Source organism: Bombus vosnesenskii, unplaced genomic scaffold (genome assembly GCF_011952255.1).
Source record: "Bombus vosnesenskii isolate JDL3184/JDL3185 unplaced genomic scaffold, Bvos_JDL3184-5_v1.1 scf7180000013444, whole genome shotgun sequence".
NCBI classification, from domain to species: Eukaryota; Metazoa; Arthropoda; class Insecta; order Hymenoptera; family Apidae; genus Bombus; species Bombus vosnesenskii.
The window spans coordinates 1,054,947-1,082,327 of record NW_022883055.1 but is presented as its reverse complement, the minus strand read 5'-3'; the positions used below and the strand labels follow the sequence as shown (position 1 = coordinate 1,082,327).

Below are 27,381 nucleotides of genomic sequence, written 5' to 3'. Positions count from 1 at the left end.
GATACAAAACCCAAAGCAATTGGCGATCTAATGCGTGCTGGTAGGTACACGCGTACGTATATATAGGGTGAGAAGTAATTTTATCTTGACTATCATAGACATTTTCTACACCTCCGGGTCGGTGCAGATCTGTGAAAAAGATCTGACGTAAAATTAACCTTGTCCTTTGAATTCGAGGCCAGATGTTTGTTTCGTGGTATCGTATTCTACTTATGATAAGAATCAACAGTCTCGTAGAAACCATGGGTTCCTTCCCATGTAATACATACGGTGGTCGAAAGACCGTGCTCGATACTTCTGACCACCCGTTAATGTAACAATACCCATCTTGGATCAGTTGTTAGAATTATAATTTATCCGATCGTGAATTTTCCTTCGGTTATAATATTTTCCACAAGTGAGGTTAGAATCTAGTATAATTTTTATATCTGAGAAAACAATACTAACACGGTGGTGTCGGATTTTGGAGGCGAGAAACTTTAGCAAACAAAAAATAATAATAACGATAAAAGAATATCGAGCAACGAAAAAGCAATGAAAGGCTAACACGAAACTCTCTAATACACATGTAGCAAGAACAACAAATAATCAGGTATCAGGAAAAGGAGGTTAAGAGTAACACGGACACGACGGAGACACTAGTGAAAATACAGTAGATAGATCTCATGCAAGATATTTTCGCTACCGAACAGTGCATAGGCTACGAATTGTGCCACCACGGAGATCTAAGACGATGAAAAGCACGAAGAACAGCAAACTACTTCCCCTAGTAATTGGGGATCGTTGTATTTTTTCAGTCTTCTTGTAAAAGGTGGGAAGTTGCTTACTTCGTGACAAGTGACGATGCGATACGTGACCTTTTTTCCGACAATTTAAATTTGACTCGTCGACGCACGGCGTGCCAGTTCGATTTAAACGTTTAGCCAACTATCTTGATCGTACATTAGGAACAAATACAAAGAGACTAGATAATAATAGCCGAAGGGGAAGCTCTCGAAACTGATTGTATCATTGACGAGTATCGGTACTATTAGCAAATTAATAATCGGTATCGACAAATAACGTTCTTAAATTCATCGAACGGTGATTCAACCTTAACGGAAGTCTGAAATTACGAATAAGATATAAGATCAAAGTACGATGAACGGGACACTCGCTATTTCTGAGATTATGATAACATTACAGCTATTTATAACAGGTCTTAATAGGAATAAAGAATGGGAAATGGGAAATAAAGAACGACAAAACATGAATCGGGAAATAGGAAACGAGAAACGGGAAATGCAGAAAGAATACACGATATACGAACGACCGATAGAGAGGTCCGTAGTTAACGCGTGCAGAAAGATGCAATCGCGCCATTTGAAAAATGCAGAAAATCTACACTATCGACAACCGGTTTGCAGATGACTGCAGCAAAAACGAGAAGAGGAAACGAATCCTGATCGGTAAGTTAGGAATCCGTATCGCGAAACTATTCAAAGTTGGTGTCGATGGCAATGGGTTAACTTCCGACGGATGTGTAGAGCCGATGCTTGGCGCGTGGCTCAACTGTCGCCGTCGTCGATAAAAAGGTCTGTAAAGGTCGTGCTCGTATACCAGAGATACGAAACAATGTAGAGGGGAAAGAGAAAGTTTCGAACGTCTCGTCGTTTATAGACGTCTTGACGTCGAGTCAAGAGGTCTAAACAATGCGACGTTAGAAGGGCTTATGACATGGTTGCACGGTATGGCGCGGTTATTCGCGCGACGCAAAGTATAGTCAACGTTTGTTCGTGCCGCTAAAACTCTGTTTTCCGATTTTTATTCGTCCCTTTACAAAGTGCGTATACGCGATCGAAACTGCGAAGTCGGAATTGCCTTTGTTCGTCTAACGTAATTTCGCGCACTGTTGCGCGATCGCAACGCCATTGTTTTAACGGATAAAATGAGAAAAAGGAAGGAGACACAGAAAACAGAAGAAAGAAAAATAGAACGGTAAAACATGTCCAGGGTTAAGATATATAGTTGATCAGAGTATAACAAAGTGCAGTGGTTCTTACCTGAAGTTCCGCTTGCGAAACGTCGATCTCTCCTCTATAGACGAATTCTATAATGAACTTGAGATCATTGAAGCACACATCTTGGGGCATAATGATTGTCGGATGTTTGCAGGGATTTGAAAGTAGAAGCTTTTGAAAGTAGGAACTGCACGCCGATAGTACCACCTGCGCAAACAGAAGGAGTTGTATCGAACGATCAATAAGGTAGGTAGAGGAAAATCGGTGCATCGACCTGGAGCCATGGTGAAATGAAACGACACGACGTGACGCGACGAGCGGCCCGCAACGTCGTGCGCCATAGGTATGTATATCGATTACAATCGAGCGAGGATTGGCGAGGAAGAATCGGTAGGAGGATTATCGATCATACGAATCTAATTTGGATTAGACCGACCGTCGGTCGTGATTCGCTTACCTTGTGTGCCTTTAAAGAAGCTTCGTTGCATGCTAAGGTAACATCGACGAAAGCTTCCGTCTGAAGTAGTTGGTGGAAAACGGACGTCATGTTCGACTGATAGTTATTCCAGCGCAGGCAGTAGTGCTGCCCGGCCATGCCGCCGCTGCAACAAAAACAGTAAAGGAACGATCACTTGTTAGTTTTTTGATCGTGAACCAATTGTTTCGTCGATTTATCGTAAATCGCAAGCGATGGGTCGAGCTGTTGCATATGTCGTAACGATGCTCTTCTTCCTTCCTTCAAATCGATCCGTAAAAGGGGACAGTACCTGTAGTGCACGCCCCAATAACGATCCGTCTCCATGAAATATTCGTTCTCCTTTCCGGCACAGTATCGGCGGCGCGGAGATCGTTCGGTCGAGATCGTATTTGCGGTGGCTGAGAAAATAAAGAGATAGCGAGAAACCGGTGGAGAAGAGAATAAGAAAGATAGATAGAGATCGGTAAGAGGATCGAAGAGTGGAACGAATGGAGCGCGAGTGGTCGAAGGGAACGGAGGCGGATGAGTCAAGGAAAATAAAGACCGATCGGAAAGAGAAGAAGCCAACTGTTGGTAGCGGCAGCGGACAGTGCACAACCAGTCGCTGTTTTCGCGGTGCAACGATATGGAGAAACACTTTCGCGGTTTGACCAACGACGACAACGTGAACAACGATGGAAACGATGATCTAGAATGGAGAATCGAGGCTCGCGTGTAGAGGATCGAGGATCGAGAATAAAGCATCGACGAACGACGAGCGACGAACGACGTACGACGAACGACACGAAGCTTCGTCGCGATAACGTCAGCAACGTTCGCTCGTTTGACGGAAAGGAGGAAGAGACGGTAAGACGGAGAAAAATGCCGGTAATACACGGTGAAGATGTTCGCGGAGAAAATAAACGATACGTATCGGTGCGAATACGCGACACTGTAAAAGCTACGAAGAAGGCCGGGCGTTGGTCTGTCTTGTAACATTCACCTGTTCCGTGGACCGTGCTTTATCTGTCTCTATCTATGTGACTCTTTATACGGACCATTCCGCGTTATCTATCCGTAGGAATACGGACTTTTATCAGTTGCTTAGACGTGCGCCGATAACGCGAGAACTTTAAGCTTTCCACTCGTTTCGCGCCTCCTTTCATTCCCCCCTGATTCTTCGTTCACCGATTTCTCTTCGCGCGTTGATATGGCATAGAAACCACGCCGCTCGTCTCAGTCCAACACGACTCATTTCATTCGCGATAACAGTAACTCGGATTGCGTTTTCGGCTCTTTCGCAAATACAATTCATTCCCATCGATTAAAATTCAGCGTTTACCAAAGTCGTAGGTATAATATCGTCAGCGGACATTCCATTCTACGATCCAGAGCCTCAAACTCTTTTCACGGATGTGGTAGATGCAAGTCGTTGACAAATAAACGTAGCTAGCGTACTTACTGATCGCTTTTTTTTCTCCGCTCGCTGGTCGTTAACAACGTTTTCTGCGCGTGCTTATACTCTTGCTTCCGCGTTTCCCGACAAGTTAAGCGCCAACTCGTCCGTACACGATGATACGATAGCCAGTCGCGTCGCGAATACGCGTAACGATATCTAAAAATTCGGTTAACCGGTACGCGTAACGTTCGAAAATGAGTCGATAATCAGCGATAACGAACAAACACTGGTCGTAATCGGCAATCGTTTGATCGTTTCCTTTGGCCACGAACCGTGGTAAACTTTCGCGCGATCGACATTTATTCTCAAACGTACTATAAAATCATCGTTTTCTCGTAATCCCATGATCCGACCGAAACCATTCGAGGAGCGTGATACGATCAAGAGGGAGAAGGGAATAAGAAAAGAAGGAAGGAAGGAAGGAAGGGAGGGAGGGAGGGAGGGAGGAGAGAAGAAGAGAAGAAGAGAAGAAGAGAAGAAGAGAAGAAAAGAAGGAAAGAAAGAAGAAAGGAAGGAAGAAAGAAAGAAAGAAAGAAGGGACGGAAGGAGGAGAGAAGGAAGACGATCAAAGTGGCGGAGCGAATGAAGAGAAAACCGGATGTAATGCGAGTCGAAGAAACGGAGTGAGACCGCGCGCTCGCACAGTCTCGTTCGGAAAGCGTGCTGTGCCGTGCTATGCTGTATCGTCGATATGTCTGAACGCTTGCCGATGGTTTGGAAAATAAAGGATGGATCGAAAATAGAGTGGGGAAGAGATCGAAATCGATCGCAACCGTTCGCGGCTGATCGAATCGATCAATACGCTTTCTCGCCGGTCGATCTTTCGCGCATACTTTCATCGACGATACTTTACTTGCGCACCTTCTCGCTATCGCCATATCGACCGTATGTATGTAATTACATTTTCATTCGGAGGAACGTTATTTTATTACCGCGTGATATAATTTTCGTAGCCAGGCTGAATACGAAATGGAAAATCGTAAGAAAAGAGTAGTTACTCGGCCGTTTCGCGTAAACGTTGACCGTGAAAGAAGCAACGAGGGTAAAGAGAAGCTAAACTACTCGAGCGGGACACGGTAAACGAGAGCGCGCGCGTCACTCGCGAGAAGGTGTAGCAAAGGTACGGTGATGGAAAGAAGATAAGCACAGAGTTAGACAGAGCACAACGGCGTCGTTCACTTACACGATCGACGTATTTGCGGCACCAGCAGCGGTCACAGTAACGAAACCAGCAACAACACCGATCAACAAAAACAGCAACGCCAGCTACCTTCTTATATTGGGTGTCGCAGATGGAGACACGCACGCGAACAGAAATACACAGAGAGCGGCCGATCGAATCTCGCTTAGCGATTATTAAAATTGGCGATAAATATATCGTATCGGTGAACGTTCATCCCTCGTGTGTTCGCGCTTTCTTTCGCGGTCTCGAAGAAGGACACTGCGTTGGTCTCTCCCTTTCAGAGAATCCTCCCTTCCATCTTCCCTTCCACGATTCATCTCAATTTTTCTTCGAGCTTTTTGTGTCCAATTTCACCTCGCCTCCCTCGGATCCCATCCTCTTTCTTTTTCCCCGTCTGTCTCTCTGCCATTCGTGGAGTAGACGAGCGCCTGCTCCCCTCTTCTTCTACCCTCGTATCGTTCTCGTTCCATCTCCTTCTTTTCTTTTCTCTGGCCCTCCTCGTCCCTCGGTCGTTTCGTCGTTCCTTTCTCGACCCTCCTCGTCTCTCGTTCCCTCTTTCACCGCGCGTTGGCTCCATTTACTCGTTCCCTCGTTCCCTCCCCACGAGGCGAAGACGCTATTTTCTCGTGGCCCCTTTTCTTCCACGGTCTCCGCCACCCTTCTCTCTTTTTCTCCTCTCCTCTCCTCTCCTCTCCTCTCCTCTTCTATCCTATCTGCACAACTCTCCTATCCTATCCTCTCTTCCGCTCTCTCTCTCTCCACCGCTCGGGCACTCCGTTTTCTCGGTTCGCTCGATGGCAAGCTTCTACCCTCTCTCTTTCTCCTCTCTTCCTCTCCTTATACTACACGCGGCGTTTCCTTTTCCTCCTGGTCGGTGCGCGTTTTACGTTTTTCCAACGTTATCGACGTTCTTCCTCGGCTCTTCTCGGACTTTTTCCTTTCGTCGTACCATCGTACCCATCGTACCGTCCGCGTCTGTACCGTCGTACCGTCATTCTCGAGACGACCAACCAGCTCTTTCTCCGGGAAAACGTAAGCGGAAACGGCTTCTCCCCTCCTGGCTAGTCTTCCAGTCAGAACTGCGTTTCTAGGGGGAACACTCTGAAATCTTCCAGAACAGTTTCCTTCTCTTCTCGCTTCCATATTCTCGTCTTTCTTTCTCCGTAGAAAAGCAGCGGCCGATAAAACGCGTCACTAATAAAATTTTCATCGCCACCGGCGAATTCTCCGCACTACCATCCTTTCTTTTTCTTCGCGCCCCACCTGCCTTTTCCCTAAGCATATCGTCATTTCCAACATTTTCCACGTTACCGCCATTCGTTACCGATGTCCGAACGTCTCGCCTACCGCTTTCGGATTTCCAATCTTCTTTCGCGTTACACCATGACCCTGCTGTACCTTGAGAAACACGACAAACGTCTCGCCATCATTTCCAACTTTGCCAGTTTTCTACCTTCGTTAGAAACGTTTTAACGTTCTTTCATTTTCAAACTGATCCTCGTGGATGCTCGTTTGGGACGGGATTTTACAGGTACGTTAACGCAGCCAGGTAAAGCATTGCCTTTTCTCCGCCGAATGCGGTGTTCGAGAATAGGAAAATAGCATTTATCCTTATCGATAGTGAGAAATCGAACGAGTCGCGTTAGACAAAGTCTAGTTTTGATGAGCAGGAAAGGACGCAGGAGAAGAGGAACAACGCGCGTTTTCACGTTCATACCTCTCGTATCTATGGAAGCACCAATTTTTCTTTTCCAACATTCCACTAACACCCTAGAGATTTCTATATTTTCCATATAACGCGCGGCTCCTGTTCGTTTTTGTGTTCGAAACGATGTCGACTTATCGTCAAATTGTCGAATTATCGTAACATTTACAATCGATGTATCTCGCAGACAGAAAACCTAGCTTTTCACGTATTATAAACGTAACGCATTATAAAATACCGAGTTTCGCTAGAATCGAGTGGACATTGGCGTCGTTCTCTCACCGACTCTTGTGCGAATAGAACGAACGAAAGCAAGAAGAGATAAAGAGAGAATCGATGTACGAACGAAGTAAATAACGAGCAGTGGTCAACGAGTCGAAGCAGTCCTAATTTCCGTCCTGTCTGTACCGTAAGGCATAACAGTACCGCATTCCAAATGCCCTTCGTTTCTTCGTTTCTCTCCGTTCACCTTTCCGAGAGAACCGGGCTCTCTCGGCCTCTCACCTGTTCCCCTTCGCCCTACCACTTGAAAGAGCAGTCGTATATATAGTGCTGGCTACGTTGTCTCCGTTCTTCCTACCGCTTTTACATCCCCGCCATTACCCTCCGATGCCGTTTTCGAAGAAAAGGTAAAGAGAGAGGAGGAAGAACGAGCTGCGGAGACATGGAGGGAGTAGACAGACCCGGAAACGCCAATTTCACTGGAACCGAATGAGAGCGGAAGAATTGACACGTGGAGATGCGCAAGAAAAGAGAAAAGAAAAATGCCCGATATGCACGAGCTGCTTTTCATCGTCCTTTAACGTTTCTAATCTGAAAAAATATCTGTTCGACGAAAGCTGACTCTACCAAAGGAAATTTGCATATTAGACGAATCGTGCGTCTCTTCTAATCGTTAGGTTTTTCCTTGCAAACTGTTTTTCGATCGAGGCTTTGCGCGTTCTTACGTATCGCTGTACACCTTCTCTTTCCATTTTCCTCTCACAGAACAAGGATGAACGAGGGTTAGAAACCACCCCCGGGATCCACGTGATCAGGGTTGCGTCCCTTCGAAGGGTGCAACGTAAGAGGGTGACGTGGACTTGTCCAAGGTCGCACGTGGCTTGCCCAGAGGGATCTCTTCTTCCTTACAACGAGGGTGCACAATTTTTTTCTTGTTCGCTCGATTCTTCCACCGTCGAGGAACCATCATCGCGTCACAAACGAAAAACATTCTTCTTTCGTCGCGATATTTTCTGTCCTTTGACATATCGATGCCGTTTCCATTGCAAAATTTCCAATTTACATTTCCAACGTGCCTGCTATTTTAACCTGAACGTTGTTTGTCTGTCTCGCGATAATTATCAATAGATACTGGTTAGCCGACGAAGGAACCTGGTAAAGTTTCGAGGAAAGAGAAAGGAGTAACGAGGATGCGCAGGAGTAGTCGGCCGAACGGAAGCAACGAAGAAGAAGGGAGTTGGAGAAAGGGTGAAGAGAGGGTGGTGAACAGCGGATAAGAGAGTCTCTTTGTGTGCTCGTGTACAGCGGAGGGATGAAAGCGGAGGATGAAAAAGCCGGGGGACAGATGGCCCTTTCAGACAATGAGAAACTCCGGAGATAAGGGGAACGCGAGCGAGAATCTAAGGGGAGATAGAGAATGAGGAAGAGCAGCAGGGAAAAGGTTTGCCAGAGAAAGAAGGAGAAGAGGCAAAACTGCTTTTTTGAGACAGCAATAGAGAGAGGGACAAAATGAACGATGAGGCAGGAGAGCGCGAGGACAGGAGAGCGAAAAAAGAATAAGGGAAAGAAGAGGAAAAGAGAAGGAGGAAGGCTGAAGGAGCAAGAGAAAGGATAGCATACAATTGACAATGAGTCAGACGCGGAATCGGCTGTACGAACGATCGTTTAAACGCGATTAACGATCGAGCGATACGATATTTTTCGGACGCATGTATACTGCACGTTTAAACTGTTTTCCAATGAAACAGGAAGTTTATGACGTGACTCTGCGTTTAGGACGCGGACAAATATAGATAGGGATGATTTGAAATTTCTGCTTTTATATGTTTTCTAGTTCAAAAGCTTTGAAGTTACATCGATACGCGAATAATAATAATGATAATATTATTTCCATTCACGCAGAGATGTCAGCCCTTTTGCATTCTTTCGTTCGTTTAAATAACAGTTATTATTGTGACGTTAGCAATAAAGCTGTTTAAAAAACATTTAACGCTTGCGTACTTACGTAAAAGTTTAATCGGTCTGTATAGACTTTCATGTAAATAACTCGTGAGCAAAAACGCGAAATAATCGATAAACACAGTTCTCTTTCTCCCTCTCGCTTTTTCTTTCTCTACCATCTTCTTCTTTTCTTCTTGCTTAATTTTAAAGCAACAGAATATATATACGTGTGTACATAAGGACAGCAGAATGAGGAACGAAGGATATAGAATGGAGGGAGAGAAGCAAGAGGGTTGCCAGTGCAAAAGATCAGTTTTGAGCAGTAGAATAAGAGGCAACGAAAGAGGAGACAACGGCAGCGCTAGCGCGTCATCACGCTGGTAGTGGCAGTGACGGTGACTGTGACAGTAGCGACAACAACGACAACAATAACAACGACAACGACAACGACAACGGCAACGACGCAACGACGGCGACGACGACGAACGAGCAAGACTGTAGAGAAGGAAAAAGAGGTAAAGTGGAGGTGGAAGTGGATGTAGAGCTGGAAGTGGTGGCGACGAAGAAGGTTATCGAAGAAGGGGAATACGGCAAGGAGGCGGAGAGGAAAAGGAAAAGATGGGTAGAGGCAGATCGAAACGCAGGAAAGAAAGAAAAGAGAGGTTAGGGTGGTAGACAGGATGCTTTGTGAGAAGCCAGAGGGTGAAGAGAGAAACTGGACAAAGCCGAGCGAAGCAAGAGAAATTTCTTGTCTTGTCATCTCCTTCTACCTTCGTTCGTCTCTATTCCATCTTCTCGCGCTCGTCTCTTTCTCGATGCGACAAAGCTGCTTGCCACGGATCAAAAAGAGAAGGAATGCAAAACGGAGGAGAAAGACAAACACGAGGAAGAAGAAGGAGAAGAAGGAGGAAGAGAAGGAGAAGCAAGAGGAAGAGGAGAAGGAGAAGAAGGAGAAGGAGAAGGAGAAGGAGAAGCAGAATGGAAAACAAAAGTAGCCATCGAATGGAAAGAATGGCCAAGTTGTTGGTTGTTTCGCGTGAATTTGGCTATATGCAGGTATCGTAGAAGATAAAGAGACCGAAAAGGAGTAAAGCAGCGACGCGAAAGGAAAAGAGAGACGGAAGGAAAAAGAGAGGAAAAAGGGGAGAGAGCTCTTCGAGAGAACGGCGAGCCCAAAACGAGGACAAAGAGAAAATGACAAAGGCGAGAGGGGCGTTCGATTCGATTGGAAAGGCAGGCAGAGGGGCCTCTTTCCTTTTACCAGCGTTTTCTCCGTATTATGCTCCGTACTTTCCGTTGTTCCTATGCGCGCGCGTACAGCGGTGCACACAAACGCGTACGAATACGAGTATATGTTCGTCTGTACGTACATATACATGTATATACAGTATATTCTATCCGGAGGAACATACATTCACCTGAGTTCTCTTTTTTTCCTGTTTCTTTGCGTCCATCACCTTTCATTATTTCTGTCTCTATCTTTTATATCAACATTACATCTATCTCTATGCCTGTGTTCTTAACACTTGTACAGAATTTTTTCCGTTCGTCTCTCTGCTTCCTCTCTCTCTTTCTCTTTTACTATCTCAATTATTATACGAGATTTCACGTTATGTGGCTCTATGCTTTTGCGGTGAGAGGGCAGCTTTATACTTTATACGTGGGTGAACGGGAAAATGTCTTTTGAAACCTTTCTAGGTCGCTCTCGATCGCCCCACTGTCAGTCATATACACGCGATTCCGCTTGGGGCTCTTGAGAAAATAGTTGATCTCATCGTAGTTTTCTTTTAGAGATAGTACGACTTGAAATTATAACTCTTGTACTTCCCTTTCCTCTTGATCTTTAGCCCTTTATCGAGAAACCTTATTGTCGCTGCAAGTATACACCGCATATTAAAAAACTAAATGACTCTTCGTGCGTATTTGCTGTTTGTTAAACGTAAGCTTGAATTTTACAAGTTTATAAATGCACTTACTAACATTATCCCTTATAGTTATAGTCGCGTACGGCGTCTGAAACTCGAGTCTTGGATCGTTATAAGAAAAAATGGAGAAAGGGGGGGGGGGAGTAAGAGAGAGAGAGAGGGAGATTAGCAGGAGGATGGGAGAGATTGAAAGGCGACGAGAAGAAGAAATAGATGAGAAGAGAAGAGAAAATATACGCGGTTCTCCCGGTAGATACGAACGCGGCAAGGCCGAGAGAAGGAACAGTAAAATTGTGGAGAATGTGTACGCGCCATCAGGGTGGCCTAGATTCAGTCAAGACCTGCTTTCTAGGCAGCATTTCTCTTTATCATCGGTACCGCTGGTACAATGTATGGGTAAACCGTTGCTTGCCGCACGATCACGGAGAAAATCTCAGATGCATACAGTGCACCTTACTAATGATTATACATGCTTATTAACGATTCTTCCAATTGTTTTATCAATGATTTATTAAATAATTTCAGCTCGTATAAATGCGTAAAGTTACGTTTCCTTTCACCCCGTACCTTTATCGTAGCCTATTTTGATCTATTGGAAACAGTCAACGAAAAACGTATCGTTGTTATAGAATACAATTATCGTAGAAATGTGACCATCGTTTCAAGCTCACAGTGCGGTATATTATGGATAATAAATACTGCTGTATATTCTTTACCCAAGAGTATCCTATCATAGAAAATATACGCCTAATATTTTCTGTAAGCGAAAAATAAAATTAATGAAAGATGAAAAATGAAACAGGAACAGAGGGAAATAGGGAAAGAAAGTTCGTGCGAAAGATTTGCGAAAAGTAATTATTGGTGCACGATTTACGTTTTACGAGTAATTTTGCACCAAGACATGATACTAGTTGTGTTTTCCTTCGTATATGGCTACAGAGTACGCGCAAACATTAAATAAGTGTTTCCTGCGCATACGTAATCGTTGATTATTGGACAGTTATCGTGCACGTGACCTACCGTAATCGGCGACAGCGATTCGAACGTGCACGCGGCAACTGTTCCAAATCCTCATGGAGAGAAGACACGAGGCGCGCGTGGAGGGACGTGTAATTCGTCTTTCCGAATGCGACAGGTCGTTAAACGTCGTGGATCATTGCCACGCACACCTATACAAGTACGCACACCGAATTGACCAGCTGTTTGGGACTATAGGTGAAGCGGATGAAAGTCAAAACAATACGCGCGAGCCATATATCCGATATAAAATGTCGCTTATGGAAGATCGACAGAATTTTCACACCCAATTCTCTATACGGCTATCGTTTACAGATTCTTATTCGCAGAGCCAATATATCTTTCAATACATTTCAGTAACGCATGTATACACGCGATATGTCGGAATAACAAGTAGCGACATGAAACTAGTAGAATTTTAATGTGTATATTTATGCGTTTGTTCTCGAACAAAAGGAATAATTAAGATGCGATCGTGAGATGTAATGAATAAGAGTGAACAGGCTAAAAAAGGTCGTAGTATAGAAATTTATAATTGCTCTTACCTTACCATGACCTGGCCCGCGAATAATATCACCACTGGAACTAAAGTTTGGCTGATGTTTGGCAACTCCGTGCCAAGGTTCGCAGAAGACACTCACTTTTGCTATAGTTATGACACTTGGTATAGAGAACTCCGCGCAGAAAGATGTCTTACGAAGAATTTTCAGAAAACGCGTGTTCACGCGATGACACACGGACTATTGTCAGTCGTCGCGTAAAGCACGTACTGCGCTGACGACTGCCAGTTGTCACTCTCCGTTTGCCCGTGAAAACGTCGCGACACGAAGTGGCGTAGCGAATCACGGAGAAAGATGGAAAAAGAGAAAGACATAAATGCACACTAGGGGGCACCGTGATGGCGGCGGACGACCCGTGTTCCGTTGCGGACGGTGGCGCAAAGCGATTAAGCGATTTTGTTGTGGACCCCGATTCTTCCCTTCGTCGGCTCACTCTTCCCGGCTTTCCACTTCTCCCGCGTCGCCTTTCGCCTCTCCCGCCGGCTGCGCTACGCCGCCGTAAACGCGCCCCTGAACGGAAATCTGCCTTTCTCCCCACTACCTTCACGCAAACCCCTTCCACCACCACGAATTGCTATAATGTTCAACCGGCAAAAATCAGGATTGTATCAACTTTCTTCTTTACAACTTGTCAATTTCTTTATCCTAACTCTAATCATTATTTTTTGAAAATCGTTTATCTAATAGAAAATGATGATCACTGCGTCAAATCTCAACGCGTATCGTATATTGTAACGTTGCAAACGGTTGTTACTACAGGACTTCGCTGTTCCTATACGTTTATATATCATATCTATGGAAAATTTCGGCATAGAGCATGTATTTTCAAATTTATTCTTCTATAAAAAAAGAATCAACAATTATTTGATCGATAAGCTTTTTCGCTTATATTTATCAATCTTTTTTTGTACGAAAGTGATCACAAGGTTCTAAGAGTCTTTCGACGGTCCTGTGTTAACCGGCCGTTCTCTTTACCCCACTATTCGTAGCTTGATGCGCACAACACTGAGTTGAATTCTCTGCGCCGCGTCTCCCCATAAGAAGCACACTGTTTCCGAGCATCCCGGCTATCCCCTCGCAGAGCGGGTCGATCGTTACGCGTAGAAGTACGGCCATTGTGTAAAAAGAAGCCACGGCGCTCGGATAGTGTACGCTGAGGACAAGACGTGTAGTTTTTTTCCAAGTTTTCCTCTTGTGATATTTAGATTGTGCCAATATAGGTGAGTAATTTGTATACATATCCGTTGATTTATGTTTCAATTGTATATTCAATTTCGGGCAAGTTTATCGTCCTAAAAAGTTGATAAAAAATCAGGTCGCGCTGTTAAACCGATGGGCAGTACCTAAGTATCTTCGTCATACACGCGTGATCTTGGAAGAGTGTGTGTGTGGTGTTTGGAATATCATGATGGGAATATTTCGTTTGCGATTTATATGAACTATCTGCTAATTCGAATGCAATCGCTATCATTTTTCATGTATTTTTGTACGGTTTTCGCCATTTTGCCTCGGTCAAGTGTATAAAGTCGGCCATTACGTTACGCGTGCTAGGTTGTGGTCCAGGGCCGGATGACGTACACACAAAATACTTTATGATTTTTATCATTCATTCATGAATTTTAATTACGCGTCATTCCTATCGTTCTAATGATGAATAAATCATTATACTTGAATATATTAAGCAAATTTTCTAATTCAAACATCTCGTTCACATCTCGTTTTCTATCGATCAGTCATTCGCAACTGACATATATTTCTTTCTTGCTGCTTTATATCAAATGATATAACTGCATAATGTCATACATAAATTATGCACTGCAGATTTAAACAGTGTGTGTGATTTCCGTGATGTTTGTTTTAATATAAAACAATTTTGTTGTATTATTGTGTCAAACATTTTTCCATTGACTTTTCAAATAAAAAGGAACATGTCTGTCAGAACAGAATTGTAATCTGTGATATTTTTTCCTGGTAGCTTGAACATTATGTCAAACGTCTAATGTTTGTGTAAACTGTTAAGTGAAAATAAAAAAAGCAAGTATTTTGTCGGTTAGCGTCCTCTGGCTGTAGTTTCCAATCACGGCAAAGATCGTGATAGGTTGTAAGAGTAGAGCGCATGCTCGTTAGTTTCGTTCGCGTTTTTTCTTCTCTTGTTCCCTCTTCCGGAGAAGCCTGCGCTCTCTGACGGCCGGCATAGAGGCAACCAAGTAGGCAGTCGGCTACGCCATTGTTGTAAAGGGCAGCGCTTGAGGCGCACGCCGAGTTCGGACGCTTACGCAGTTTATTTTCACTTATCACCCATCCCGTTGCTGTGATATTAGATTGTTTTATATTCCATATTAGGTGAGTGTTATAACAAGTAGTCAATTATTTATTTTCGATTTCGGTGAAAATCTTTAGAAAATTTCGGGAAATCTTCTTGTGGGGTGACATGGCGCGGGCGGATCCTCTCCGTACTTTTAAGAAAACATCGTTTTTGCTTAGTTACCGGTCAAAACAAATTTCCCAGTGGAGCAAGTGTTTGCGATTTTGATGTTTTCGTCCAGACGATGCTTTAACGGGAAATTCGAATAGCGGATATCGATCTGAAATCTTGTTTCTTCTTGTGAACTTTTCCTCTATCGCCATTTTGTCCGGGCGCGACCTCGCGGGCGGCCATATTGCGAACCACGTTTCCTCTCCTCTCCTCTTCTAGTTTCTGGTGGCGGTATGAGGAAAGTGTATGGTTCATTTTCGCCGGTTGGTAGTCGATTCGCGATTGAAAAATTATCTGTCGCCAATTTGTTTTTGTTTCGCACATGTTGCTCGACGTCATCTGACGTAACATTCAATACGAGATAACAATATAAATAGATTACGCAATCGGACGTAAGCCGTGGTGAATGCACTTCCCTTTATTTCGTATTAATCTTTACGCGCAAGTATCTGTATACTTATGTTATGCATTATGTTATCCCCTCCATTGAGAGATTTACGCGTTGCGCATGTGAAGAGAGCAATCGATTTTCCATTTTATTGCGCGTTAGTGATGTAAACCTCGGGGATGTATATAAATTGTGTTACCCTTTTTACCTGAGAGATAAACTTTATCGTGGTTCTTCAGTGGTCCTATCAAACTTTGTGTGCTTTACTGTTCCAAGTGATGTTTATATATTTATATGGTATGCAATTTTGATACGCTGTCGCATGACGAATAAAGATAGAAAAATTACAAACCAGCGCCGCTCGCAAAATATTTTGATACTAATACTAGGGCATTTATGTATTTATATTGGGGATAATATAGCCTTTTTTATTTTCCCAGTTTTATTCTAACAGTATCTTCTGATATACAGTTTGTTATGTCGATCATCGTATCATTAGTTATTTTCATTACAACTGGTTTAATGCGGAGTTTTTTCGAAATTTGATATTATCGTTAGGGTACTGAATATCCAGCAGACGTCCCTGAATTCCAGGGGCCTCGAACTAGTGCGCAAGTTAAATGCGCAGGTCGGGCGCAGCTGCGCATGCGTAGTGCTTGCGCGTCCTTCTGCATCATCCCCACCAAATCGTCCATTACCGTTATGAGAACACGCACAAAGGAAAAGGCCAGAAGACCAATTCGACCGACGCGCTTGCACCGTACGGCCATTTTGGAAGCTTTGCTGCTTCCTCGCGGAGCTTTTATCGTGGTTACACATATCAACCGGAGTAATAGATATCATTGGTCTCGCCTTTTATTTCCAAATCATCCGCCTCGATGTTCGTGTTAATTCAACACAACATAATTAGATAGCATTAAGCACGGTCGATCATCTTGAACGGACAAACGGATTTATTTGGTTCATCATTATCCTGAATATTTCCTTCCTTGTTCAGTAACGAGGGAACGAAGCCAGAAAGAATGGAAGACGACCAGCAGTTCTGCCTTAGATGGAATAATCATCAGAGTACATTGATCCAGAACTTCGACACGCTTCTCGAAAGCGGGACGCTTGTCGACTGCACATTGGCAGCTGAGGGGAAATACCTGAAAGCCCATAAGGTAGTTCTGTCTGCGTGCAGTCCTTATTTTGAGGTGAGTGAATCTTGCGAATATTTTACTTTCAATATCGTTTTTATCTCATTATTATTGCCATTACGCGATTAATTTTATTATTATTATTTAAATTATTATTATTATTGTTTGTATTTTGTCAATTACATTGTATTACATCCAATACTCGTACTTGGTTAATAAGGCTTGGTTGAATTTAAGATTGTTTCATGGTCTTGAATTTTTTCTTGTTAAGAGATTGAACACCTTATGTATTGATTCTCATATACGAAGTATAACTGCTATTTAGTTTGCTGATAAATAGAAAAAAAATTCGATCGAGATCAGATCGAGAGTATCAAAGACATTGGTTATTTAAAATTTAGGCCTTTTTTTTGGTATTGATGTATCTTTTTCATTTATTCATCGTACTTCGAATTGTAAGAAATTTTGGAATTCAAGCTAAAAGGGGGGAACCTCAAATTGAAACAAGATGGCTGCTCTTGTTGAATGTGGCCTGGGCAGAAGCCAGAGAGGCAGGGAGACTGAAAGCCCAAACCCCCTCCTGGTTCCTCCTGGTAATCAATACAGAGAAAGCAAGATGGCTGATTTCCAGGGCACTTGCCCTGGGATTTTACCCTGATGTGGGAGGAGGGGTGTATAAAGGAGCAATACATCTTTGAATTAGGAAATTGAATTCAATTATTTAGTATTATTTGACTTTTCTACATTAATTTCGACTGTTAATTTGCTAATGTGACATCTACTTGTTTATTATTATTATTATCTATTAATATTTAAGTCAAAGTATTTGATAAAATTTGTGCAATTCAGAGGTTTAATGGAAATATTTCCGTTATAGGGGCTCCTCAGTGAACATTATGACAAGCATCCTGTCTTTATACTCAAAGATGTTAAGTTTAAAGAATTAAAAGCAATGATGGACTATATGTACAGGGGAGAAGTAAATATCTCCCAAGACCAATTGGCAGCACTCCTTAAAGCTGCCGAGTCTCTGCAAATTAAAGGTCTATCGGAAAGTAAAACAAGTGGTAGCAGTAAGACGGATTCTAGGCAACAAAAGGTCGTTCCGCAAACATCACAGCCCGACATTCCAATTTCGTCTTCCGGTCTTACGATAGAAAAGAACAAAGTTCCTAGGCAGGGTGTGTCGCAAGGTTCCCTGGGGGATTTACCTGAAGACTCTGCCAGTCCTCAAATACCGAAGGGTTTGTCCTCTAGGTAAGAACGTTGGAATTTTTCATTCGTCATTCGTTGAGAATATAAAATTATTATTCTCGTTATTTTTACAGGGAAGGTTCCCAAAGTCCCACATCAAGGAAAAGAAAAAGATTTAGACGAAAAAGTATAGGTGATGATAATTCAGTAGAAAATCACGAAGCTTCGAATTCAAGTGACATGCCTCAACAAATGGGCGTCCCTGCGCTTGGAATTGCACCCGTAGCAGATGAAAAATCACATGCAGACCCCACAGATTCCATTGGCAGGTCAGCCTTAATGACGCAGCTGACGAAACCTGCCGATGAAATGTTACAGGTGAGCCTTGTGAAATTCGACGTTGAATTTTTACCGTATGAGATCGTATATTAATTGTTCACCAACGCCTAATGGAAGCTGTTGTCTACTGATACTGTTTCTTTCGCTTGTTGGTAGAGCAAATGATATCGTACTTAATCCTACTATTTGATGTCATATCTACTTGATCTTATAGAGTGGAAACGGTGCGATACATGATTCTAATAATTCACATAATGTTTTATGTATTTTGACAATACTTAAATAGATAAATGATACAAAGAGAAATACTGTTTCTTATAAAATGATTTTTTCCCTTAGTTGCCGCTAGAAAAGCCCGAACCAAGTGATAATCTCATTGAACCAAAGTCTGAATATCTCGAAGATCCAGAAGAAAGCGTCGAAGATCTGACGCTGGATGACGACATGAATGATTTGAACGAGATGGAACAAGATAACAATAGAGCCGGCCCATCCCACGACCCCTCCCAGCATCCTGGTAAGTTGAACAATCGTATTATTTTTATATTTTATTTATTCTTCTTTCGTTATAACGTAGTAGCGAAATACAGGGTATTTTGACGAATTTACGCGATATGCGAGTCGATTTCAAATTTTGTGCGCATACGTTTCGAATTCTCGTTTGTTGTCCAGATATATACTTACATAGTTTCACGTACGGCGAGTTCCCCATACGAAATTATGCGAGAAATGATACCATGTTGTGCAGACGTTATGCATGTATGTAGTCCAGCAGCAAAACTTCGATTCAAAGAAACTTTGAATCGAAGCATAGCTGCTCTCTCCATCTGAGTGAAATAAGCTTGATAAAAGGATAGGATTTATTTATATATATATATATATGTCGGAGATGAAAGGACACCGGAACCTTCGGATAGCCCCGCAACATTGCAATCTAAAGTCTACTATAACTGTAACTAAACTATTGTAGTTATTCAATCCAATTGTAATTGTTCGACATTAGTGACGGTGAGCTTTGGCTTGAGGCGACAGTCTGTCGCCCAACGTAGCCGCGGTCAAGGGATGCACGCCTTGTCTAACAAAGGCATGGAGTAATTCTATAGCTCTCCTTAAAAAGGAAATAGTTGTAACACTCGACAGTAAACATTCCAACGGTCTCTGTCCCGTAGCTCGCCACACGCAGACCCTACTCTTCGAGTAAGATGATTGCCAGATGTCGATGCGTCTCCGCAGTATACGTTCAGCTAGCCCGAGGGTCCCTTATAAATCTTAAGATTTAGCTAGCTAAAGTCCTTCAAATAGACAAATAGTCTTTGTCCCAACTACGGGAAAATAAGGGAGATCCATTTTCAACGAGCGGCGTCTCTCACTAGCAACTTTCCCTCGAGGGCGGCTAGCATCTTTTTCTAACCACCGATATGGAGATTGACCAATTAGCAGCAACGCCAATTTCCCTTACTTCCTAAACGAAGGCTTTTCTCGACGAATCCGATGATCTCGTGTCCTTAGACACACCCCATTATAGTTTTCCTCTGTGGCATCATTGGGACGGGAAATTCATTCTCGCTCGCGATCTCATCGATGAAAAGAGTAACCCCTTACGACCGGTGAATATTACGCGTCCGACTTAGATTTTGTGAGTACGTTCATCTATCATCCCGTCGACCGCGGATTCGTTATCGAACCTGAGACCATTGTCACTAGTGTCGCGGACGTCTAACCGCCGTGGTAGATTGTCGAACCTGTGTTATCCATACTTGTGTCAATAAATCGTATCTTCGTCACACCGCAACGATGGCCACTTTCAATGAAGACTCATCAAACACCGACAACCCTATCCTCAACGCCATTCCGACATATATATATGTAAATGTATCACACTAACATGGGTTTAAGAATTTAAAATGTAAAATTAAATTAGAGGAAGGGACTCGTTCATTAATGACTTGAAATTCAGTTATGCGAACGTTTCGTTTTTTGTTTGTTAAATGTTAAACGGGTCGTGTAATGATCGGCCGACACTAGCTTGGGTTTCCTCGTTGCAGGTGGGGGGGCGGGAGCGCGGTCTCGGTCGAGAGGGAATTTGATGGGTGGTGATGGCGGTGCCCTCTGGGCGTCTCATTTCCTCGAATGTAAAAAAGGGCCGAATATGAGGCGGCCGCGCACAGATGTTGACGTAGGCGCGTTGCTTAAATCGCTGGAAAAAAAACAGGGCAGAAAGTATAGTTTAGACTCGGTTAAAATGTCCCTGGATGCAATATTACAACAGGGAGTTAGCACCACTCAGGCATCAGAGATGTACGGCATTAATCGTTCAACCCTGCAATTCTATTTGAAAAAGTTGAACGTCGTCAGAAGGAGATGGAGACAACAACCTAGTAACCTGATCCAGCCTAGACAGCCTTAGTGTGGTGTATGCTTTTACGTGTGTAGTTTATATAATGTCCGATAGCATCGAGATTTGTCAGTGAATAATAATATGCCATTGATCGACAGTGAACCGTTCGATTCTATTCTGCTCTGTTTTCTTGTATTTTCATTTCCGTGTCTGATTATAAATATATATATATATATATATTTATTTTAGATTATATATACACATATAAACACATACACACACATTATATTAAAAATTGGATAAGTGCCCGAAACGAACTACAACAAGTGCTCGCTAGTCATCCTTACCATTCGGGGGAGGGTTCCCTTCGATATACTGCGAAGCTCGATAGTGGAGTGGCGTAACCTTTGATCCGATTGTAAATGTCAATGAGGCAATTACTAATTCAATGGTAACACATTTTTATTTTTTGACTCCTTTTTAATTAAACTTCTATCGCATTTTTGAAATTATTTTGATTAACACGTTGACGTCATCGCCGATATGCATTGTTTTCTCTGTGAGCCGGAGCCCGAATGCACGGTTTGCTTCGTTGGGCGGCGCAGGATCGCATTAGACACGACTGCAATTTTTCAACTTTGACCTCAATTTATAGCAAAATTACAAAAGCTATACGATTCCGTGAACTTCAACTAATGCATTGATATACGATAGTTTGGCAATATCTGTTTGCATATATCTATAAATGTTAACACGTTGACGCCGGCGCCGATATTCATGGTTTTCATTCATTCAGAATTCACTGTCTGCTTCGTGGGGCGGCGCCCGAATTCACTGTCTGCTGCGTGGGGCAGCGCTGGGTCACTATCTATTTTGTGAAATACATGTGTGACCCATCGGCCGCCCCTCTGGACAGACACGTGTGACCTGCCAATGGGGCACGCCGCCTCACGAAACAGACACGCGTGACCCGCCGATGGATCACGCCGGCGTCAACGTGTTAAGTAAGGTTGACGAGACCAGCTTTGACCCTAATTTTGTACTCCTCTCAATTTTTCTGAAAAAGTAGAGGTCTGACGCGAATTCTGACCATCGCACGCAATTCTGTGAACATTTTTCTATAAGAAACGTTCATAGCGCGAATCAAAAAATTTTTCAATTCTGCACAGGAAAAAAGAATAGTCATGCATGTTCGTTGGAGAACAACGGCGCGCGTAAGGAACATGTACGACGAAAATAGTGTTAGGTTACGTTAAATGTTTAAAATGGACTGACAAAAGGCCAGTATGTGTGGTAGCTACTTCCAAAAATCACAGGTGCGTTATTGTTCAGGGGAAAAATAGTAAATTAAAGCCAGCCACTTTTTTTATAATGATGCTAAAAAGGGGGTTGATCTATTCGATCAGATGCCATCCTATTATAGTTGTTTGCGCAGAACCGTAAAATAGTATAAAAAAATTGTAATAGAATTAATATGCTGGGCTTGCCTCGTAAATGCGTGGTGTGTACATAGAAAATGGGGCACTAAAAGTATTAAAATCTTAAAATTTCGCGAAGAAATTATTGATCACCTTTTAGGTACAGTGAATCTCAACAGAGAAGAAATGCCAAGTGAAAATGAAGTACTGTCCAAAAAACAGTTACATTTTCTGCAGTCGTACCAAGGGCCCGCGAGCAAAACGAGACGGCGGTGTAAACAATGTTATAAACGCATTTCTAAAATAAAAGGTAGTGCGTATGCCGCGAAAAGAGCCAAAAAAGTAACAACATATTGTGATCTTTGTAAGGGCCAGCCGACACTCTGTCTAACATGTTTTAAAAAATTGCATGAAAGAAGGAAATGATTATGTTAAGTTTATAATATTGAATTGTTATGTTTTTACTATTGTATGCTGCTTATAATATTGAGATAAAATAATATAAACCTATTTTGTACTATATATTTTGTGAAATACATGTGTGACTCATCGCGATGCACGCCGCCCCACGGGACAGATACGCGTGACCCGCCGATGGTGCACGTCGGCGTCAACGTGTTAAAATAAGGTCAAATACGATATACTTTAATTTACATTTACCTATTTAACGTATTTGTTATTCTTTTAATCAAAGGAACTTCAAAATTACATCGGTGAAAGTTTCACCGAACAAAATTGAAAAATGAAGTTCAATCGTTGCATTAGTATCGTCTCATCGATGTCTTCTTTCATTCGCATTGTTCTTTTCTTCGTTTGGCAAAATCTTGAATCGTATTTATTATTCTGTTTAATAACTTGACTGAATAAGTGTGCGGCTTGTATTCAGATTTTTGGGCACTTATTCAATTTTCTTTCATTTTTCTATAAAGACTGTTCATTTTTATTCTAATACACCCCCTTAAATGATTTTTTATTTTCTTATGTTTTTCATTGATAGTACTTATGCGTGTTTTCTTGCAATTTCTTGGAATTATCAGAGAGACCGAGAGAGAGAGAGAGACAGACAGAATTATTGTTAGAAAACGTCCTTACACATATCGCAGGTTTTTTCAAAGTAACACAAATGTATGGGATGCTTCATGTCGCGTGAGCAAAAATGTTTATTTTTTTCAAATTATTGTCTCTTTGGTATTTAATCAATTTTGTGAGATAAGAAAATATGGCCTTTACATTTCATTTATTTGACTCTGGATTTTCTATTACTGCCTTCTTAAAAATATCGTCATGTACTGAAAGAATCACGTGCTTAGTTCTTTCATTATTGTCGTATATTATGCATATTAGAATGGCATATGTATGTACGTTTAGACGTAATTCCTTTTCTTTATCGGTACATTTAAACAATTTTCAAAAACTGAGCTTCGTTGTGAGGATATCAAGGGTACCGATAATATCTAAGCAGTATATTGAAATCTCGTTAATTGTTCATTACATTTTGTAGTCGTGTTATCTTTGTTATAGAGTAGTCATTAAAATTTATATTAATCACTATTACTGTGGGAACTGAAGTACGATAAGGAGTGTACAAAATGCCAGACTGTGAAATAGCTTAAAAACGATCAGTATTACTTTGTCCTAAGTGTTATCGTAGTCTTTTAACCCTTTAACCTACGATTTACGTTGGAGAATTTTTGGCCGAAAAAGTAAACAAGCTCGCGCAGCCTTCCAGCCATTCGCACGACTTGTGTAGTACGATGGTCGGGCCAATCGTAAATATTATGGGCATCGCTCGTGGTACGACGGTCGCGGTTTGTAATTTGCCCCACCATAAATAGCACAGACAAGGCTCGTGATATATTCTTATTATCTCTTCGTATCGTGATCAGTTTCAAGTTATTTTTGGTCACATTCACACATCGAAATTTATTTTCATAAATTCTAGAGGAGCATCCCTACAAGATGTTTTCAAGAGAAAGATTTTGTGATGAGATCATGCCAGAGAGACTGCACGCGAGGCATTGGGCTCATTTTCCAAAACACATTGACCCAACATCATCAAAATTAAGACCGTCAAAACCTTGTAGAGTTTGCCAAAAATATAAAAAACGTAGAGAAACAACGTGGGAGTGTAAGAAGTGCAAAGTTCCCTTACATATACTAGAATGTTTCGAAGTGTATCACACCATTGCAGATTATTAATTTTGTATTACTGATTTTTGTACAAATAAACTTTTTGTAGTATTTATATCTACCATAATTATTGCATCAGGTTGTAATTATTTATCAAATATTTCACAAATATTTATACCTTTATGAGGGCGCCGCCGCTATTATTTATATTTGGCCCGATCATCTATATGTTATGTCCGTAATATTTACGTTTGGTCCGATCATCTACTACAGGCTATGCCCATAATATTTACGTTTGACCCGATCATCGTACTATGGGCTATGCTCGTGGTTGTGGGTTAAGGGGTTAATTATGGAAAAAGTATTTGAGGTATATCAAGAATTCGTCGTACATTCTCGTATGTATGTATGCACGCGTGTGTGCGTGCGTGTGTGTGAGTGTGCGTGCATGAGCACAACGACCGCAATGAGTTTAACACGTTGGTCGTCCAGCGTAATTTGTTTAAGTTTCCCGCGGGGCCCAAATCCGACCGTCAGTATGCAGAACGTAAACACGAATTCATTGCTTATCGCCTTCGATCCATTGTAAAGAAAAGATTTAGTTCCGAAATGGAGAAAGCGATAAGCTAGAGTATAGAGCCGGCTAGAGTATTCCGAGGGATCTCATGGCAGATTTCCCAGATTTTTCATTTAGTCGAGAAGCATACTTCTTGTGAGACGCACATCAGTGATTTTTTCATCCTCAAAATGTTCAGTAGACAACGTGAAAATATATTTGAAAGTGAGGAGAATAGTGTACAATAATGAAAAAACTGGTATCGACAGAAGTGACCTGATGGTCTTATATGCCACTACGGTACGGAAAAGCATCGAGTGGTAGCGGAAATTAGCACTAAATTTACTCTTAGGAACAACTATAGTAAATGCTCGTATTGTGTACCAAACAGCTACAAACAAAAAAAATAAAGATAAGAAAATTTCGGGAAATTCTCGTTTCCGAATGGTCCGATGTGTCCTCAGAAAATACTGTGCCCGACAACCATCAACAACAACCATGGAACAAGGTGTTCCACCATTTGGAGATTCGTAAAAATCAGCAGGGCAAGCCTATAAGAAGGATGTGCGCCCTATGTTACGAGAAGAAGAGGCAAACTGTCGGACGCCAAGAAGCGAGAAAAAACGTAAAAAAAACTACAACATATTGTTCGAAGTGTTCAAAATCGCCCCAAATGTGTTTGGAATGTTTTAACGAATATCATGCGACATAGCATAATATATTTTATCAAGAATATAAATTAATGAAGAATATGGTATAATATGTTTTTAATATTTTTATGTTGTATATGCTATACATAATATTATATATTTAATTAACCCGAACAAGAAGAGCGTCACCCAGATATGGGTGATGTGGCGACCAACGTGTTAATACGAATGTAAAATGTTATTTGCGCAACATCATTCTCGCAACAATAGAGGGAAACTGGGAGTGTTAGGGGGTTTGTTGTGCTACTTTACACTATATGTGACACTGCCGAGTGTACTTATTCTATAAGAGGATGTGTATGAGATTTCTGATATCACTGATACCCTGTATTTCACTACTTCGGATAATTCCAGAAGTATTTTCAATGTTCTTGTTTGAATATGAGAAAAAGCTAAGAATAATAAAGTTATCCTTTGTTCCTAGTATTTTGTTGATTTATCGATGTGATAACGCACAATTCATAGCGATTATATAGTTATCCTTTTTGTCTCCGTACTTAATTTCATCTCGTGTTTTATATATAAAAAGTATTTGGTGTGTACTATTGACATCATGAAAAAAGATTTTATGAGTACGGTTGTTTTGTTTCGTTAGCAGGTATAGGTGCGTGGCACGTTACCGGTGACCGAAGTAACGCGGGAGGAGTTGTGGGCTCGGTGGCAGGAGCTCCAGGAACGACAGATGAAGTCTTTCTAGCAGCACAGGAGGCCGCGCAGGCCCATCGCGACTCTCAAGGTAGGCTCACCCATATCATTTTTTTTAGATCCTGCCCGCTGTAACAATAGGCACTCGCGTTTGACGCAACTTTCTCTTACTTAAGCGTTGATATTGATGGAAAACTAAACCTTTGCATTTGTAAAATATAATGGAAATCATATGTAGGAACAAATGAGTAAATGGATATATTGTCAATGTATTTACGAATTATTCGTAATTTGCTTGTACAGTTTCGTCGATTATTGGACAAACCATGAATCGAAAGTGGTTTCGTATAAAAACATATTTTGGATTTGGATAGATTTTTCTATAGAATAAAGATGATACGAGTTATGTTAGGCGTTCAATTGCAAAAAGTGCCTATTGCGCAGGTATGACAGGACTTACATTTTTTTTCACTGTCGAATAACGTGGTTCAACCTAGCAGCCGGGGTCCGTTCAAGAGTAGCACGGTCTCTGAAAGAGCTTTTTCATTTCCTATACAGGGCATGTAGCTCCTTGTTAATTTCAAAGTTCCTTGTATCTTTTTCAACCTTTTTTATTTCTATCGCGATACCACGTTACGAGGTTAACATAGGATTCGCCACCATCGTTTTACTTCTATTGCATCTTCTGTCGTTTCGAACTATCTTATGGTTTGGTCGGTGGTGCAAGATATGCTGGCACACATTCATGTTTATAACAGTTTCCGTTACATCTTTTCCTTGTTCCCCTCATTTTATTCTGCGGCTAGTCTTTATCGTTGGCCTCGCAACGCGATATTGCACGACCTCTCTCTCCTCTGCGAGGAAAACTTGGAACGTACGGAGGAACTCTCCTCCGCGACCACCGACCAAAGGAAATACGAAACTCCTCGCTTCTTTCAAACCGCGCGCGTAACGAACAAGTAGTTGCTATTTATATACATACAGGTATGTATGTATATATACCCTCTCTAATATGATCGGTACTGTGCCTTACTTTCTCGTTAGTAAATTATCGTGGTTACGTATATTCTATACGAGAAAATAATACTATCAAAGGAATAGGTTAGGAAAAGGGTACGTGTGTGCGCGTGTATGTGTGTGTGCGCGCGCGCGCGCGTATGTGTGAGATAACAATAGGTAAAAGATCCGCGTAATAAAGGTGTTTGCGTGCCCTAGTTCAGAAAGTAATAAAAGTGATATTTATATTCAGAAGTTAGGTGTGTTCTCGTTTTTAAGTATCTATCTATTGAAAATCGTATAGAATTACGCGCGGAATTCGATGCGGATAGGCAGTCTCTCCAAAGTATCTCTTCAAAGTCTTAAATTTGGTGTACCTTTTCCGTACCGGTTAAGTATGAGAATATAAATGTATCCTTTGCACTTTGCATAAAAGTATTATTTCTACATTTGATCGTATTTATTTTAAGATGGGCATTATATAACTATATATGGTCTTAACCATTTTATTGTTCGATTAGATCAGCTCTTTTCATATCGTTGCATCTTTGGTTCGGACACACGTGAATATTCGTATAACGCA

At 41.8% G+C, this 27,381-nt stretch overlaps 3 protein-coding genes across 16 annotated transcripts in view; 2 read left to right on the top strand and 1 right to left on the bottom strand.

Annotated features, from left to right (window-relative positions):
* Window positions 1-5,121, bottom strand: part of LOC117238193 (protein bric-a-brac 2-like) — a 15,186-nt gene extending 10,065 nt beyond the window's left edge. Inside the window, exons 1-3 of one of the 3 annotated variants that reach the window (XM_033502883.1) lie at window positions 5,100-5,121; window positions 2,458-2,602; window positions 2,043-2,207 (exon numbers count right to left, since the gene is read on the bottom strand). In XM_033502883.1, the coding sequence (XP_033358774.1) occupies window positions 2,043-2,207; window positions 2,458-2,595 (303 nt within the window). In that variant the 5' untranslated portion in view covers window positions 2,596-2,602; window positions 5,100-5,121. Of the gene's footprint in view, window positions 1-2,042; window positions 2,208-2,457; window positions 2,603-2,767; window positions 3,145-5,099 lie in introns of those variants that run through there. The other 2 variants (XM_033502881.1, XM_033502880.1) reach the window with 2 other exon arrangements.
* Window positions 5,122-9,216: 4,095 nt separating this feature from the next.
* Window positions 9,217-11,412, top strand: LOC117238179 (histone-lysine N-methyltransferase, H3 lysine-79 specific-like). Its single transcript, XM_033502856.1, has 3 exons — window positions 9,217-9,259; window positions 9,327-9,632; window positions 11,037-11,412. Exons 1-3 carry the CDS (start codon window positions 9,217-9,219, stop codon window positions 11,405-11,407), a joined length of 720 nt encoding a protein of 239 aa, XP_033358747.1. The 3' UTR covers window positions 11,408-11,412.
* A 2,086-nt stretch (window positions 11,413-13,498) lies between these two features.
* Window positions 13,499-27,381, top strand: part of LOC117238234 (longitudinals lacking protein, isoforms A/B/D/L-like) — a 91,689-nt gene continuing 77,806 nt past the window's right edge. For 9 of the 12 annotated variants that reach the window (XM_033502986.1, XM_033502994.1, XM_033502990.1 and 6 more), the window contains exons 1-5: window positions 16,331-16,529; window positions 17,350-17,729; window positions 17,801-18,044; window positions 18,345-18,522; window positions 25,753-25,893. In XM_033502986.1, the coding sequence (XP_033358877.1) occupies window positions 16,356-16,529; window positions 17,350-17,729; window positions 17,801-18,044; window positions 18,345-18,522; window positions 25,753-25,893 (1,117 nt within the window). In that variant the 5' untranslated portion in view covers window positions 16,331-16,355. Of the gene's footprint in view, window positions 13,690-14,655; window positions 14,813-16,330; window positions 16,530-17,349; window positions 17,730-17,800; window positions 18,045-18,344; window positions 18,523-25,752; window positions 25,894-27,381 lie in introns of those variants that run through there. The other 3 variants (XM_033502987.1, XM_033502988.1, XM_033502983.1) reach the window with 3 other exon arrangements.